Source organism: Zeus faber (genome assembly GCF_960531495.2).
Source record: "Zeus faber genome assembly, chromosome: 7".
NCBI classification, from domain to species: domain Eukaryota; kingdom Metazoa; phylum Chordata; class Actinopteri; order Zeiformes; family Zeidae; genus Zeus; species Zeus faber.
This window is the reverse complement of record NC_137203.1, coordinates 32,152,700-32,171,752: the sequence shown is the minus strand read 5'-3', so window position 1 is coordinate 32,171,752 and position 19,053 is coordinate 32,152,700. Positions and strand designations below refer to the sequence as shown.

The 19,053-nt window shown below is 43.6% G+C and overlaps 1 protein-coding gene across 2 annotated transcripts in view; it reads left to right on the top strand.

Annotated features, from left to right (window-relative positions):
* Positions 1 to 10,764, top strand: part of ppm1f (protein phosphatase, Mg2+/Mn2+ dependent, 1F) — a 34,446-nt gene extending 23,682 nt beyond the window's left edge. For both annotated transcript variants that reach the window (XM_080003440.1, XM_080003441.1), the window contains exons 6-8: positions 6,621 to 6,764; positions 7,003 to 7,096; positions 7,262 to 10,764. In XM_080003440.1, the coding sequence (XP_079859566.1) occupies positions 6,621 to 6,764; positions 7,003 to 7,096; positions 7,262 to 7,641 (618 nt within the window). In that variant the 3' untranslated portion in view covers positions 7,642 to 10,764. The remainder of the gene's footprint in view (positions 1 to 6,620; positions 6,765 to 7,002; positions 7,097 to 7,261) is intronic.
* The last annotated feature ends 8,289 nt before the right edge of the window (positions 10,765 to 19,053 follow it).

The following is a 19,053-nucleotide window of genomic DNA, read 5'->3' as shown; positions in this document are numbered from 1 at the left end:
GGGTTGCTCTGCCACTCCTGCCTCCTGTCCTCTAACCGAGGCATCAGTCAAAATCTGGAGTTGTTGCCCGGGCGCTGCTGGCCGCTGCCATGGCAAACTACTGCTCCTAGATACATTAAGATAGTAGATGAAGAGAACTTGATTAATAAAGTATACAAAATTAAAATAAAATTAAAAACAATAACAAATCAGTCCAAGTGGTTTATTTAAACTCTAGAAGAAAACTTTAACCTTACCATAACATATATCATACATACTATATGTTACCTAAACACAAAATCAATACATTCAACTTTTGATAATACTTCAATAATACTTCCATCTGTACCTGTGAATCTGAGTCTGACTATGACTTTAACTGTGACCTGATTACGGTATGAAATAATCCTGTCAGGTGCATAATCAGAGAAGCCAATGACAATAGATAAGTAAGACAAGACATTTATTTTGTGATTTCAAGGTGGCGTTACCTCACACCTGGAAAACATATTTGGCACGGGAGGGTTGGTTAAGGAGGAAATTCGCACATTATAAATTAAATGAGGGTAAGACGCAGTGGATAAAACTCTCAAAACTAAGTCGAAAAAAATGTTAGTGTCATGTTCTCGAGCTGTTTTCAGCTATTAAATCCCCCTGCAGGGACATACACCAATCAGTCATAACATTAAAACCACCTGCCGAATATTGTGTAGTTCCCCCTCGTGCCACCAAAACAGCTCTGACCTGTCGAGGCATGAACTCCACAAGACCTCTGAGGGTGTCCTGTGCCATCTGGCACCAAGATGTTAGCAGCAGGTCCTTTAAGTCCAGTCAGTTGCTAGGTGGGGCCCCCATAGATCTGGCTTGTTTTGCAGAACATCCCACAGATGCTCAATCAGATCCGCCAGATCCTGGGGAATTTGGAGGCCAAGTCAACACCTCAAACTCCTCTTGTCATGTTCTTTAAACCATTCCTGAATATTTTTTGCAGTGTGGCAGGGCACATTATCCTGCTGAAAGAGGCCACTGCCATCAGGGAATACCGCTGCCATAAAGGGGTGTATATGGTCTGCAACAATGTTTAGGTAGGTGTTACGTGTCAAAGTTGAATCCACATGAATGCTAGGACTCAAGGTTTCCCAGCAGAACATTTCCCAAAGCATCATACTGCCTCTGCCAGCCTGCCTTCTTTCTATAGTGCATCCTGGTACCATTCTTTCCCAGGTAAACGATGCACACACACCCAGGCATCCACATTATGTAAACAAAACATGATTCATCAGACCAGGCTACCCTCTTCCATTGCTCCAGTTCTGACACTCGTGCCCATTGTAGGCACTTTCAACGGTGGACAGAGCTAAGCATTGGGCACTCTGACTGGTTTGCGGCCACGCAGCCCCATATGCACCAAGCTGCGATGCACTGTGTGTTCTGACACTTTTCTATCATAGCCAACATGAACTTTTTCAGCAATTTGTGTTACAGTAGCCCTTCTGTGGGATCGGACCAGACGGGCTCGACTTCGCTTCCTGCGCGCATCAATGAACCTTGGGCGCCCCTGACCCTATCGCCGGTTCACCGGTTGTCCTTTCTTGGAGTGCTTTTGGTACGTACTCACCACTGCATACCGGGAACACCCATCAAGACCTGCCATTTTGGAGATTTTGTCCCTTGTCGCTCAGATCCTTATGCTTGCCTATTTTTTCTACTTCCAACACATCAACTTCGAAAACTGACTGTTATTCACTAAACCCGTCAGTGGTTTTAATCTTGTGGCTTATCGGTGTATGTTCCAGGCAAAATTGCCACAATTTTGCTCAACGTTGTCCTGATGTTAACAAAAAAGCTCTGTGTCTTTGCCAAAATAACTATTCTCTTCCTCATTGCCTCTCACACTTGTCACACCTATTCTGCTGAGGAATTTATAATCTAAATCAGAATCAGTTTCTTCTGCCAGGTACATTTAGGTATATACGAGGAATATGATCTGGTGAGGGTTGGTGCACTACGATGGTGGTGAGGGGTCGCCACAGCGGATCATCTGCCTCCAATACCTTCTGTTCTGCGCATCTTCCTCCCTTACACCAACCGCCTGCATGTCCTCCCTCACCACATTCATAAACCTTCTCTTTGGCCTTCCTCTTTTCCTGTTGCCTGGCAGCTCCATCCTGAGCATCCTTCTCCCAATGTAACTCTCATCTCTTCTAATCACGTGTCTAAACCATCTCAATCTCGCCTCTCACTTTTTCACCAAACTGTCCAACCTGAGCTGTCCCTCTAATGTACTCATGTACTCTTCTTAATCCTCTCAATGAAAATCTCAACATCCTCAACTCTGCCACCTCTAGTTTAGCCACCTGCCGTTTTGTCAGTGCCACTGCCTCTAAACCGTACAACATAGCTGGTCTCACTACTGTCATGTAGACCTTCCCCTTCACTCTTACTGGAATCCTTCTGTCACAGATCACTCCGCACACTAAATTTAGAGAATTTAGGGTTAGGATAGTTAGGGTTAGTTATTTGTAGAATAAAAATAATAAAATATAATAAAAAAGTGAAGTAAAAATACAATTTTATAAAAAAAATGTGAAATATATATACAAATAACCAAAGAATACAAAAGAAGAAAATAAATAATCATATAGAAAAATATACAGAATATACAAAATGCGATACTATGCACGGGACAAATTATTATCATGGGTATATGGAGCTAATAAAGGAAGGAATCTCTATGTATGTTTGTATGTATGTCCTTCCATTATCTCAACAACTGTTCTACCGATCTACTTTACACTTAGCGGGTGTGTTGCTGGGGAATCAAGTACGTGCAGTGTCGAATTTGGTGCAGTTTGGTCGGGCTGCCCCCTGATTGTCGATGAGTTGAATCATCAGTCGGAAACCAATCAGTCGACTGAGATTCCTCAAGTCGAGCATTCAGTCGTTTTCCTTTTGTAGGTCAATCAGTGTACATTACAATAATAGTATAAAACAGATAGAAGCGTACAAAATGCACATGGATAACATTTCAATTACGAATTATAAATAACGGGAATCGTAAATATATTTTTATATGTGTGAGTGGTCTGTGTCCGAACACAGACGCGAACGTGGCTCTCTGTGCCCCCCAATGGCGGAGAGCAATGTGAAGAGCTGAACCCCGTTCCTCCAAATAAAACAACTAAAAACAGTGTGGGAACAGGGCACAGAGGAACGGGGAACGACTCGTAGACTCGTTACGATTATTTTCTGGGCATAACGCATTGAGAGGGGGTGATTGGGGAGAGAGTTACGTAGAAGATGTTTGCAGCAGGAATGCATTACACACGGTTTCGTTGCCATACCCTCATGTTTCGTTCCATAAGAAAAATAAATACACTGTCTTGGCGCGCCAATGACGGGCACCCCGATCGCGGGCACCCCAATACTGGCTCGGGCATTGTCTGTACCGTCGGAGAGGAAGACAGGTGCCCAAAGTGCCTGATCGCCAAAGTGCCCTCTCCTTGCCCCGCCTCTGGATGGCGGCCGCCAATCTAGCCAAGCTGGTTCAACATGGCCTTCTTCCACCCCCAACACTGCCGGCCAATAGTTTATAAAAATTTGGAGTCGGGTACAGCCCTATAATTTGGAGACACCACACGTGTAATATCAGGGCTCCAGACTAATTTTTCCACTGGTTGCACTTGTGCCGCCAGCATGGTATTATCAATGACCTTTCATGATGATGAATAAAAGTACAGTCAAAGAAAGTTTGACTGAGCCAGTGAGGAAGAAAAAGTACTACCTTTAACCGCAATGGTGCAGAAGTACCTGTGTTGGAGGGTCACCAAAACATGGCTTTCAACAAGAATATGGAGTAACCAGCTAATTTTTGCATATTTTAATGAGTTTGCCTACCCGATTGTAAACATGTAGTGAATTCTTGTGAAGGAGAATCAGGCTTCTTGTGCGTTTTAGCCCAAATAGTCTGTAAATAGCGATTCATATTTAAAACTACGGCTATTCCTGACTGATCAGAACCTTTGTAATTACGAATCGGTAGACCTTATTTATATTTTTTTATTTCCACAGCATGCGCTGTTTGGATTCGCCACTTTCCCCATGCTGTTTTGAGCATTAGCAGCTCATTGTTTTGGCGGCGGGCACAGTCGCAGTGGTTCATGGCTCTCCAATTTGGTGCATTTTCTATGTGTTTTGGTTTTGTTTGTAAATTTTTGTCAAGCAAATTATGTCATTACTAATTACAGTCACCAAGACTTGTTAGACATTGGATTACATTACAACACAGCTGTCACAAGCGACTTTCAACGGATTCATAACATACTGAAGGACATAGCAAGACCACTGGGATTATACCCGGGATTGTTATCAGGTCCGTCAGGCGGCGAAGATGGCGGAGGGAGCACCCTTCCCCACCTTGACCACCTGGGGGCGGCCTGTGAGGAAGTCCAGGATCCAGGTGCACAGCGGACCATTCAATCCGAGCTCCATCAGCTTGACAGCCAGTCTGGTGGGGACTATGGTGTTGAAAGCTGAACTATAATCGATGAACAGCATTCTCACATAGGCCCCCTTCTGGCCATCCAGGTGCGTGAGCGTGGTGTGCAGTACCTGGGAGACCGCGTCATCCGTGGATCTGTTTTGCCGGTACGCGAACTGCAACGGGTCCAAGGTGCGGGGAAGGGAGGCGCAGATGTAATCCTTAATCAGCCTCTCGAAACACTTCATGACCACCGAGGTGAGGGCTACCGGACGGTAGTCATTCAGGCAGGTTGGAGAGGCGATCTTCGGGACAGGAATGACGGTGGACCTCTTGAAACAGGACGGGACCACTGATTCAGCCAGGGAGATGTTGAATATTGTGGTGAACACCGGCGCTAGCTGGTTAGCACAGGTCTTCAGTACCCGCCCAGATATGCCGTCTGGACCCGCAGCTTTCCTGGTGTTCACCCGCATCAAAGCCCTCCTGACCTCGTGCACGGACACTGAGGGTGCCCGCTCATCCCCAGCGGTGTAACTCCAATTAGCCGGTGAGCTAGCGGTGTTGCTGCCAGACTGGAACCGCGCATAAAAGGAGTTCAGTTGGTTGGCCAGGGAGGCGTCCGCACTCGTGGCTGGGGAGGAGCTCCTCTTGTAGTTTGTTATTGTTCGCAGCCCCTCCCACAAGCGTCTTGTGTCCCCCCGCTCCATCTGCAGCTCCACGGTGTCTCTGTACGTCCGTTTGGCGTCCCTCACCGCCCTCCGCAGATTGTACGACGCCGCTTTGTAATTGTCCATATCACCAGATACAAGACCGTCGTTGTAAGCGGCCGTGCGCGCATTCAGAGCGCAGCGGATGGATTTATCAACCCATGGTTTCTGGTTTGGAAATATCCGAACTTTCACCGTGGGAACGATTTCATCCGCTAGCGTAGCCACAAAACTTACTACAACCTCCGTAAACTCGCTGACGTCACTTGAACTTGTTTGGAACATGTCCCAGTCTACTTCAGTCAGAGCATCCTGAAGCGCAGCCTCCGATTGGTCTGTCCACCGCTTCACTTCCCTCGTCATCACCAGATCCCGCGCGATCAGAGGCCTGTAAACAGGAAGCAGCGAGATCGCGGCGTGATCTGATTTCCCGAAAGCAGGGAGCGAGACGGGCTTGTATCCATTCTTGTAAGGTGTGTAACAATGGTCCAGAGTTCTGTCTCACTGGTGGCACACGTGATGTGTTGGTGGAAATTCGGCAGAACTTTTTTAAGGTTGGCCCTGTTAAAGTCCCCAGTCACTCCCAGCGGCTCCATTCTTGTTGTTGTTGTTGTTGTTGTTGTTGTCGTTGAGAGTGTTCCCGCGCAGGATTTCCGCCGGCCACTCTGCTCCCACGGATAAAAAGTCCCAAAGTTGTTCGTTTAGGGAAATTTTTATAGCCATGAGTGCATGAGTATGAGTTAACTGTTGATGTTTTTTTGGCGGACATTATGATAAAAAAGGAAAAAAATACTAAAAAGTAAGAAAGTAACCGGAGCGCCAGCACAGGCGACCGCTAGAGGCGGCGCCACTATCGCCAAAGAGGATAGAGAATAGAAGAGAATAGAATAGTAGGAATAGAATAGAATAGTAGGAATAGAATAGAAAGCTGTGCGTGCGGAAAAGATCTCCCCTTCGCCACACAGTGACAGGCACCAAGAAAGCGCAAGTGAGGAAATATATCGAGAGAAACGGATCCCTCTTTTGGTATCGATTCTATTGATGCTAGAATTCATCTTCAAAACGAGATGTAGTATCAGTATTATAGATACTTTTGGTATCGATCTCACCCACCCCTACAATGAAGCCTGTTCCGAACAGGCATGTTTTGAACGGGCACAGCACTAGTAAGATATAAATTATTTATGACTAAACTATACTTTATGACTGTACTAACTTGCTTATTAGAGTATTGCACATATCTAAACGTGCTGGTATGGAGGAATGCCTTGTTGGCCTCCCAAAAAATATAAACAAATTTTCAGTAGTTAATTGAGCTGACAGATTTCGATTATAGTTTTTGTGATGGCCAAGCAAATGTTTGAACAAATAAGCAAATTCTGTGATTGCCCCGGTCGGCCCTCTGGTGAAAGAGGGCCAGGAAGTGAACTTGTTCCTGTGTTGTCTCACAGCGCCTGCGCAGTGGCAGCACTGGGGTTGCGGCGTTTCTTCAGGACCAGTGTCTGAGCGTGGCCTGGCTAGGGGACTCTCAGGCCATGCTGGTCAGACGAGGGCGGGCGGTCACACTCATGGAACCCCACAAACCAGAGCGAGAGGTAGGGGTAATGCACATGCAACATTGAAACACACAAACTTCATTCATAGGAGTGAAAATTCTGGCTGCTAAGATCCGGAAGCTGTATCGTAGAAGGCAGTGGTTCCCAACCTAGTTAGCTCTACCTTAATCAGGGCCAAAAACTAAAAATTTTGATGAAACTTTAGGGATACTGTTTTCCTACTGGATGTCTGAGACTCTGTCCCACCCTCTACCCTCCTCCAATTTGCCAAACCCAGGATGAGAAGCAGCGCATCGAGGACCTTGGCGGCTGTGTCACCTTCATGGGGTGCTGGCGTGTCAATGGGACCTACGCAGTGTCCAGAGCTATAGGTGAGTGACTCAAGCAAGTGGTCGGAGGGCTTCGAAAGCATCATCTATATGATTGTGGACTAGGTGTGAAGGACGCTTTAGCTAGCTGAATTATCAGAGCGGGGAACAAATGTAAGCAGCGGTTTTTAAGTTAAATCCTTTTGACTTTTCCTCCTCCACGCTCAGGCGATTTTGACCAGAAGCCCTATGTGTCGGGCGACGCGGACTGTGCCACCGTCCAACTCAGCGGAGACGAGGATTACGTACTGTTGGCCTGCGACGGCTTCTTCGACATGGTGAAGCCTGCCGAGGTCCCCCAGCTGGTGCTAGAAGCGCTGCGGGAGCCTGGCGACCTGGATGGGGCTGCAGCTCCCAAGGCCACTTCAGCAGACGCCGTTGCACAGAAGCTTGTGCAACATGCAAGGGCGGCGGGTTCCAGTGATAACATCACAGTGATGGTGGTGTTTCTCCGCTCACCCGAACAGCTGGCCCAAGACATCGCCAAGAAGGCACCTGCGGAGGCAGCTCAGGCCTCCGATTCCCAGTCTAAATCAGGCAAGGAGTGAGGCAGGGGAACAACACAGATGCGTAAAACAAACTGTGCCAAACTGCCAAAGTCCAGCCTTTAAGTCTTGTCTGGTGCTGGTGCTAATATGCTAAAGTTCACCGTAGCTTTCACTGGTTCATCATCCGAGGATGATATGTAAAGGTTGTATGACCACAATATGCGCTTTGTAAACAGACATCATTGGCCTCTTAAGTAATAATCCATCAAATTATCCAGTCCTTTTTGTATAAACATTAAGAATATGTCTTGGTTAAAGGACTCGTGCAAAGTGACCATGGTCTATCAGCAGGTGTTTGCAAATGTTGTTGATCAAGGCCAGTCACTCCGCTGTTACCTCTGTGACTGCAGAGATTTCCAATTCTTGAAACTGGAAGTACTGTTTTTGTCTTTATTGAAGAAAATGCCCCTCACACCCAGACTTGCTATGAAGAATAAGAAGCCTCGTTCTAACCCCTGGGCCCCACCAGAAGCGACACGTCATCGTCAGTGTCATTTGACGATTCTTCAATTTCTTCCGTGTCCGACTTCATTCCGTCTACAATGCGCTCGTGTGAGCAGCATTCTCGAGACATAAACTTCAAATTGTGAAATTTCTCAATTTTCAATGAGTAAGTGAATTTCGCTCACACTTTCGACTTTAGTTTTCAACCTTTTTCTTTTGATATATATTTCACACAGCAGCTTCTGGCTTGAATTCAGTATGTTTATAGTTTGAATAAGTAAAAATTTTGACAGAAGGAAGGTGGTGCCGGTTCTCCGTGAGTCCAAAGGAGAAGGCATTGGGACTGCTGCAGTGGGTTCGTCCCATTAACCAGAGGAGGATGCAGGAGATTTCCACAACCTACGTTCACTGTATTTATTGAGCTGTTTCTGATTACTTTTTTTTATCAGTTATTTGTGGATCCATTATTAAATGAAGAAAAACATGCAATGTGTTAATTCTGGTACATTTGATAAACCATAATACCTAAAAATGATCCTTAACCTATAAACAAATCAACAGATTTCTCTACTACAAAAATCTATTGCTTGACAAATCAGTTTGACTAGAGCCCACACCTAGTTGACCACAAGCAGCAAGGAGACCGTCCCACTTCCGTTTTGCTGACAGGTATACGATATACCAGGCGAATAAAGTTCATAAAACTACTACTTTTTTTCCTGCTGGAATGATAATATTTTCTTTACATGAATGAGGTTTAATTTGTTCTGGGGGAAAATTTATGAATTTGTTAATTTAACTCAGTAATCCACATTTGGACTGCACTAACATTTATATATGTGGTTGATGCATACCAGGCTTGGTAATTAAATAGAAATAAAAAAACGTGAGGAGTTGTGAGCCTCAGGGCATGCTGCTCTGCTACGCTAACGTGTCGCTTCTGGTGTGGCCCAGGAGTAAGGCCTGTACCACAAACTTTTTTCTTAAGTTTGCAGGTTTTTCTAAACCTTTATCTCTTTATATCATTGTATTATATCATATATAACTTTTTAGCTTGACATTGTTGAACATACCCTCCTGGGAATCATAACCTTAACCTGGTGAAAGGGTTTGTGTGCCCCATTGAACCTGGGGGTTGTGCCATCCATGGCATATTAGCCTCAGGTGAGCGACCACACAAATAACAATTCAAACAACTCTATCAGACAACATCCAAAAATGGCTATAGAAAAACCACGAACACCACCTGCTCTGGAACCAAACTTCTGAATTTCAAAACTCCACCTGATGACTTCATATTTCTACAGGGGGACTTCAACACACATGTGGGGAATGATGGAAAGACCTGGAGGGGCGTGATTGTGAGACAGCCTGTCTGATTGGAACCCGAGCGGTAATTTGCTATCGGACTTGTGTGCTAGTTATGGACTGCGCATAACAAACACCATGTTCAAACACAAGGGAGCTCATGAGTGTACTTGGTACCAGATCACCTTGGGGTGAAGGTCGATAATTGACTTGTGGTATCATCGGATATTCTGGGCACTCTGGGGAAGAGAGGAGCAGAGCTGTCTACCAATCACCAGTGATGGTTTGCTGGGAACAACTGGTAGAGGACTGTGTCCGTGAATTAAACTCACACTCAGGAAGGAAAAGCAGGACACTGCCCAAGCTGTAATCAGCAAGGGTGAGGAAGTGCTGACCGCGACTGAGGATATCCTCCTTTGCAGGGTGGCTGGGTTCAGTCTTAGAGATGGGGTGAGGAGCTCATTGTCCAGGAGGACCTCAGAGTAGAACGAGAGCCTCGTCTTTTTAACTCGATGCTGATGTTTCAATGTTGTTTAGTGTAACTGTGTTTTTAGGATTGCATTCCTGTACTTTCGCAATTTTAGGTTTATTCTTAAGTGCAAGGACCCAAATGCCATCCTTTAATTTTTTTATTTTTATTTTTTTAATTAACCCACAAGCGTGTGTATTAAAAATGACCTGTGCTCCAAATGTCGAGAAAACAAAACACAGAAACCTGTTAACTTTTGTGGGAGACAGACGGGATGACTGAAAATTAAGATTTTTTTCCCTCCAGTGTAGCTGCACTGCTCTCTGTACTGTCAAGTTATTGGGCCTGTGAATCAATTTAAAATAACAAACTTAATCGTGCAATTTCTGAGTAGCGCATACGTGGTTGCTAGTCTTTATCATTTACCATTGTTTGCCTTTGCTCTTTTTGTCATGAACAATGATTAACATTAGCATTAACATTACCCAAATTTTGAAAGACTTTTTTTCTTTCTAGTAAACTGGTTTTTTTTAATAATTCCTCTGTCTTTTCATGATGAAAAATGAAAAAAATGGTGCTGCGGCAATTGCTTCAATTTTTTTGAATACGCTAAACATTTCTAATTAATGCGTTGTCTTCCCTATAGGTTTTTGTTTTGTTCTCACATATCACTCCGACAGTAACATTTTTTTTTTTACTTTTACTGGCTAATAAGAAAAAAGGCTGCTGATTTTTCTTTCTCTTTTTACAGCTGACTAGAATAACTGCTTGATACCGAGCTTTTGACGAGACAAATTTTTCTATTAGGAGTTTTTTTTAATTATTTTGGAAAATGTGATCAAACTTCACACGTTACAATGTGATAACATACAAAAATAAAGTGTGAATTTCACTGGATTAAACTCTTTGATTTTTCATTCATTCAGTTTTACAGGGCAAAGGTCAAAATAAAAAAAAATTATATGCCACACAATTGGGGCACCACTGGACCTAACACTGTGAGGCGAGAAACCCAATCTGCTTATTAAATCTCTACCAGGGAGGGCATGATGTCCAGACATTCAATGTACAAACAATTTTTATTATTTTTTGTTGACATCTAGTAAAAATAGCATGACATTGAAAGTATTATGATCATAAGTAGTATGTACATTTTTATTCACATTGCATGTTTTAGGACCAGAGGTAAAACATTTTACCCAACCTTCCATGTAATTTATTTAGGAAACATTTCCATTTTCAGTGCAAAGAATCAATCTTCCCAGGAGAGCAGATCATACCCTCTTATGGCCGGTTGTGGTGGTGTTGGTATGCAGGTGTTGTGGCCACATTGTGCCTCTCATTCCTGCAACAAAATATGCCAGTGCTCTTTTACTGAAGGAACGAACAGTAAAGTAGTTCCAATACCACTGATGAGAGGCAAACTTAATTTCGATGTTTCCTGCCTAAAGATAATCACGTACTGTAGCCTTACCCGTCATTCCATGCCTCCACGAGAAACCAGCCCAACTTTGACTTGGGATTCACACACTGTTTGCCCCTCGCTGTTGTGATGCTATAACATAAATAACAGTAATGAATTGAAGAGACATTTGAATAAATCCATACTTAAATCCGCTGTTTTGTTTTGAAATTCTCCCATTAAAATGTTATTACTGTTTATTCTGTGAAGAGCCTCTAAAGTCTCAAAGTCTTCTGGATGTTGGGAAATTTAAATATTGTGAAAAGGGAAATTTTGGAATCCTGGAGTTTAGTCATGAAATTAAAATGTATAAAATGCATCAGAATTATTTTCAAAATGACTATATGGAAATATTTGTAATAATAATGATATAGCTGCAGGCAGCAATACACGGGGTCCAGTTAAGTCGTATCAGGTACGTGTTAGAGTTTTCCGGGTTCTGTGAAACGCAGCACAAGTTACAAAAGTTACACCGTGGACTTATGTCTGGAACAATCAGAGTGCAACTAAATCACTGCATGTCGCTCTTTTGGCGTTAAGTTTAAATATCCCTGAAGAACGGTGTTTTAGGAATTACGATCGTTCCTGTGGTGCGAAAATGTTTTCTTTGAACAGTTATAGTTTCCTTGGTTTTGTAAAACATGGAACGAGTTACAGTTTTCCAAGTTTCCTTTAAATGCAGCCCTGGCTCAAGGTGTCTCTGTAGATGTCATACTCGCACGTGGCCGAACGACTTCCGAGAGATGAAGCTTGGATTTATATAACTTCAGATGATGCTGTCTCAAAGCGGCCGCCCCTCAAAGTAATTAAATTACAACCGTTTTTCACTCATTTCTACGCCAAATGTAGATTAATATTCATCAAACTCAAACAACGTTCTGAAACGTCCCGTTCTAACGAGACCTCAACCATGTCTGTGCTTACTGTGGTTGTAGTGTTTCAGATACTTTTAGCCCAAAAAACACAGAGATTATAAAGTGCTGCGCGCTGGACCCATAATAATAATCATAACTTTTTGGTACTGTAAAATGTGATGATATGTAAGCAGAGCTACTTACACAATCTCGAGGCGTGGACAGAAGGCACTCTGGTTGTTCACCACATAATGCCTGATCAGTTTGGGCTTTATGAGGCTGATGCCCTCATTTAAACATTGGCATTTACGTCTGGCTGGTCGTTGACCTAAACAGAAGATGGGGTCATTGTTATGACGTAGTTAGTTTGTGCCAAGTCAGTGACGTGTGTGTGTGTTGAATATACAGTATACACACATATTGATGAAGTTAACTATAAATTTATCAGATTGTTAACTATATACTTTTGCCTTTTCAATCTTAGCATATTTGACAAGGCAATTTTCCTAACTTCACATGACTATTTCAATACAGCAGTTTAAATCCAACCTTACCTTTTACATCAAGGAGCAGTAGGGAGGCGAGAAGGGTGAAGGCTGCGGCAGCTGACTTCATGCTAGACGTGGACAGAGATGATGTCTGATGAATCTGAATGGAATAAGTTTCTGCTGGAGAGGAGAGATGGAGAGCTTGTCTCTCCTCTCCTCCTTTTATGTTGGGTCACCCACCTCTCAGCACGCACACACACACACGCTCACAAACACGAAGGGGACTTCCCCCAAGAGTACACTTTCTTTTCTCCTTCAGATTGATTTCCTGAAATCATTTCCTTATGACTAAATCTCGACTGTTTCACTCAGACAAGTAATTCAGGCTTGCATAATGCGCGCGCGGGCACGCACGCATATATCTATATACGTATGTATATGTGTGTGTGTGTATGCGTGTGTGTAAAAAGGAGCTAACAGTGATTTTAATCGTGTTTTTTTTCTCTGATTAATTTTTCATTTTTTTTTCTCTTAATTACAACTAAAGAAAAAAACATCTAGAGAGACTGTGATCTTGGCTAATTGTACCAAGATAAAAACTAGTTTTCTTCAATTGAATTGTATTCATTCATAATGAAGAATCGATTGATGCGTATTGAATTGAGATTTGTACAATGACATGTATAAATATTTTTGTAGAACTTTCCAATGAGTGACGAACACAAACACCAACACACACACAAAAAAATAATTCTGCTTGTTCATTTTTTTTTATTTTACACTTTAAGGTGATAGCTTCTGCATTCTTCAAATTTGGGTTAGGTCTTGATTAACAAAGTACATTAAGTGTGTAAATGTATTTATTTTATTTTATTGACCCTTTGTCCTGTTGTATTGGACAGCAATCCAAGTTGGGAAATTCCCACTGACTACATGTCTTCCGTCCAGTGCTTTTGGTTTCAGTTCCCATTTCCCTATGACGGTGCTAAGGAAAATGAAATGAAAGTGCTGAGAAGATGTTAGTCTGTAGCTACCGTGTGTGTGTGCATATACACACACTACTCACAAAAAGTTAGGGATATTTGGCTTTCGGGTGACATTTATGGAAAATGTAAAAAGTTCACGCTACAGTGGTATTATATTATGAAAGTAGGGCATTTAAGTAGAAGCATGCAATGGTGATTTCCTCATCTCAAACAATTTATTGAAACAAAAGCCAACAACAGTGGTGGGTTTACCACAACAAAAAATGCCAATGTCTCAATAACTTGTCATGTGCCCTTGAGCATCAATTACAGCTTGACAACGACGTCTCTTGCTGTTCACAAGTCGACTTATTGTCTGCTGAGGCATGGCACCTCTTCTTGAAGGGCAGCCCTCGGGTCATTCAGGTTCTGGGGTCAGAGTTACGAGCCTCTACACGGCGACTCAGCTGATCCCATAGGTTTTCTATGGGATTCAGATCTGGAGAATGGCAGGCGACTCCATTTGAGGTGACCCAGTCTCCAGCAGCCGTTCCCTAATGATGCGACCTCCATGAGCTGGAGCATTGTCGTCCATGAAGATGAAATTAGGCCTGTGTTGTTCATACAGGGGCACAATGACTGGATTAATGATGTTATTCAGGTAGTATGGCCTTGCTACTGTACCATTCACAAAGTCAATGGTACAGTAACAAGGCCTGCCCACACTGTAACACCACCATCACCAAAGGCTCGTCTGGTGACAACAGTGGCTGATGCATAGCGCTCTCCTTGACGTCTCCCAACATCGTTGGCGACCATCATTTCTGCTCAACGTGAATCAGCTTTCATCAGAGAATAGCACTAAGGCCACTGGTCCCTCATCCAGCGCAAATGCTCCCTGGCCCGTGCAAGACGATGATGGCTGTGCCTGGTGGTGTGGTCAGGTACCCTTGCAGGTCGTCTAGTACACAGACCACGCTGATGTCAACGGTCTAGAATGGTCTGACGTGACATTTGGGTGCCTCTCACCTCCCTTAAATGTGCCTGGAGTTGAGTGGCATTCATCATCCGGTTCCGCAGGGCACTGTTCACAATGAAGCGGTCATCAGTGTGGGATGTGGCCAAAAGACGTCCACTTCTATGCCTTTCTGTGACTCTTCCAGTCTCTGTATCTCTGTTGCAGTCTGCTGATGACACTCTGTGACACTCTTAGCTCAGTGGCCACTTTCCTCTGAGAACATCCTGTTTGAAGCCTCGCAATGGCGAGGTACTGTTGATCAGTTGTTAGGTGTCGTCTTGGTCTCATGATGTCAAAATGTGAACAGCATGATGAAGAGGACTGTTTAAATACCAATTTGAACTGAACCAGGAAATGTATTGGTCGATTCATTTTGCCGTTCAGCTCCTTGTTAGAGAACAGCAAGTTGTGCAAAAAGTACTGAAACATTGAACAGTTGGACATGTGCATTCAAAAGTTTAGAGAAGGTCAAATTAAGTTCACCTGTAAAGGTTATAGTGCATTTTAGGTTCATCCTGAAATTTCACCCGCAAGCCGAATATCCCTAACTTTTTGTGAGTAGTGTATATATATATATATATACAGTATATCCTGGTCTGTAGCATTTCCTAATGTAACATTTGTCTATTGAAAGAGCCTTTACCTTTGAGGTGCTGTTAATGAAAATTAACAGACGAAGGTAAACTTGGATGTTGAAAAAAACAATGCTGTTTTCAATGGAATTCTAGGACATGTAGGGTAATCCAGCCAACACAAACTATTTGTTTGGATTGATTGGATTACTACTTTAACATAGACATAACATTGAAAAATGTATAACATCACTATTGTGTTGTTGGTAGACTTATAGTGCTTCTATGTTTTTTTAAAACCTAGAACTAAATCAACACTTATTATCTTCAGAGTGCAGTAGTGTATTACAGCGTCAGGAGGCGGGTGGATACACGTCAAGGTCAGGGGTCTCGCCATTGGGCCAAGACGTGACATGAGTGGCATCAAGGTTTATAAAAAAAAAAGTAATATATTCCTACCAGATACGCCTAATAGTCACATGAGTAAAGCTTGCTTCACACAGAATAAGACAAACAACAAGAACAAACCGGAAGTCCATTAACTCCTATGGAGAGTTGGATTCCGCACGTGAAAGTGATGACCCGCTACTGTGCAGAGGTTACGCATCGGTTCCAGGCTCTGGGATCCGATATGATTACTACCGAAACTGACCTTAGTCAACATTTTTTACAGGAATGTGGCTTAAAAGTAAGTAAATAACTTACAACTTAAATAACTTAATATATAAAATAATGACATTATGGTTAACATTCTTTGGATGTCAAAATATTCACTATCAATAAATCTCTTTTTAAATAAGTGAATTGTGTGTATTTTCTTTCTGCACATTGTAAAAACTATATAAAGTAAAATTTTAATTCTCATTCAGGAACATAGTAATTGTCCTGCAGAGCAAACTACTCGCTGTTGTAGAGGCAAATTAAGTCTTTCACTGATAAAATCAGACCAGCGGCTTATCAGGCCATTCTTTAAACTATGAGCATATACAGTATAAAGGTAGGTGTTCAGGGCTCAGGGCATCTCTCCCCTGACAGAGCTGTGTCTCTTGCGGCCCCCATATGCCTGCCTCTCTGTGAACAGATAGCAGAGCATACACCACACACTCTCCTCTGGAGCGATCTGCACTCCACTGCTGTTCCGGAAAGGCTTCAGAGCGCAGGAGCCTGTTGCATGGAGGAAGAGAAGGAAAGACAGTAAAGTAGTTGATCATGTTGATGACTTACTTTCCTGTAAAAAAAAAAAAACACACACACACGCACAGACACTAGCAGGAATTCCTAAGAAGATTTTGCCTTTGATGTTGCAAAGCAAGATGGTTTGGAATTGCTTGATAGCCAACCATCTGCCAGAAAGCACTCCCTTCATGCCACCTTCAATAGCTTCCAGAGTCAAGCCATCTATGGTGCATCTCGCAATACTTGCACACCTTTTATGGAATACCGTTGGGCCCTGGGGCTGAACTGCCTTGGCCTTCTTGAGAAAAATCAATCACTTACTTCAAATGGGTTCCTCTGCAACAGAGGGTACGGTTGGTTCATCTGGTTTAATGAGCTTTGCCAAAGTTCTTTCTTGTAGGGTTGCTGTGGACTTGCCAAAGGTGCTCCTCCACTTCCTCCTTGGTTGCCTTCAGCTCTCCTGATCTTTTGTCCCCCAGCAGTTTTAAAAGATACTTGAAGGGGTTTTTGTTGAAGTCCAGAAAGTGGACTTATGGTGGCACTCAGCCCAACGCGAGGTCTTGATGCACACTCTGACTGTCCCAGATTTCTGTTATGGCTGGTTTATCATACTCTGTTGCTTGGCGTAAAAACTTCCTCAGCTGCCACAAATTGCCTCTTTGGTTTGAAATCTCCTTCAGACGCCTGTTCTCCTTTGGCTTGATGCTTCCTCTGGTTCTCAACTCCTCCCAAAGTGGTCTGCTCCCAAATTCCAGATGATTGTTGACACAGCCCTGAGCTTCTTCCCTGTGTCTCCTGTGATGGCTGCTTCGAGCACCTGATCCACGTCACGACCAATTCGATTACCCCGGCCTTTCCATCGTCTCACCAGGTTGACCTGAGCATTACTAGAGGGTTGCGAACACTTCATCTTTGCCAGATGTATCTTCAGAACCCCCTTATTTTTACAAATCTTCCCACACCTGCAGACTCTGGATAAAACACTTAGCTGTTCCGTAGTCGATTGTCCATCGTGGGTGGTCATAACATTGGTCAGTCCTGTTTGTCGATCATCCTCCCCCTTTCTGCCTCTGCATCTTTGCTCTGGTCTTTCCCAAATGTCAGCAGTTTTCCCTAGCTGACACCGTTCTTCCACAGATGCAAACTAGTCTTTCATAGTTGTCACTGGGTCTACCAGAAAAATAATATGTTCACCTTAGAGGTACTGGCTCCTGTGCCTTCTGTAAGCTGGATGGCACAAGGATCAAGCCCGCCTCTCCTCCTTTCAAGAACTCTCCTGGGACAGAGTTGACTGGCTTCCAAGGTTTTTCAAATGGCCACCTTCCTTCATCAATGTTTCATCGATTAGTCCATGACATCTTGAAAGGGCTCGATGGAAGAGCCAGCGTCCCAGGTCTGCCTTCCATTACAAGCAGTCCAAAGGCTGTTGGTTTCCTGGAGGACTTTTAAATCCCTTGCAGTCAACTTCCACCAGCAGATTCCAGGCCTTCTGTCCCTTCTGGTGGCTCTCAAGGATGAGTGACTGGTATTTCTTGAGCTTCCACTTGTGTGCCTCCTCGATCCTCTCTTCCCAGGGCACTTGTCAGCTCAATAAGCACCACCTGCTTGGAACCTTTAGACCAGAGGACGATCTTCGGTCCGGTCTGAGGTTTGTACGGGCTATCTCGTGAATCTTTGGAAAGTTGTTCTGGCGTTCTTCTCGCCTGCTCTAAACTTGCAGCCAACTGTGTCAGAATCTGGTCATATCACCACCAGTATTTTCGTCCGCCAGACTTTTACTAATAACATTGGTAATATTTTATTATATTTTTAAAGAGTTTGGTTTCTAATATTGTCAAATAACTCAATATGAAATTTGTATATATTACCACTTCGCCAAACCTCGCACAGAAATTTACCAAGGATGAAGTAAGCGGCTGCGCTGATGCAGAGGACGATGAGGAAGATGGTGCCAAGCCCCAGGTCTCCCATTGCACAGGCGTTTGCACAAGCACAAGGGCTTTCCACCCAGATCTGCAAGGGCTCGTCTGCGGCGAGCTCCTGGGGGGACCGGACGAGAGATGTGGACGTATTGGGACTGCAGTGGTAATGTACTATAGTCAGTGGCGAGTCATCATGAGACGGGACTGGGGAGAGAATGAGAGATTGATTAGGTCAAAGAGGCTATGGTGTTCAGGTGTGGAAACTAACTGTGCGGTTGTAACTTACCAAAGTAGGAGACAGACAGTGTCTTGGCACTGCCATTGTAGTGAAACACATTCCCTTCGTGAATCCCGTAGTTCACGTAGCTGCTCACATATCTGTTGAGCTTGTGAAACCTACATTTCAGAATCAAAATTTGTAAATACAAAGGTTAGCACTGTTATGGCGACAAGAAACATTTGAGTCTTGAGCCAGCAACATATACAGGGCACCGAACCGTGTTATAAGTGAAAGAAAGTGATTTTTCAAATTTGAAACAAAACTGCTATTAACGACATGAAACTGCAGAGTCTGGCCAAACAGAACAAAAAGCCTGTTAACCGGGGTACACCCTACAAGATAATCAAGCTGTTTTTCGGTTAGATTCCCCAGTTGTGCTGATGATGAGCAAAATCATGATTTTTTTCATGGTTCTAAAGATTATTGTGGCGGACCAAGGGGCGTGGTTAAGCCA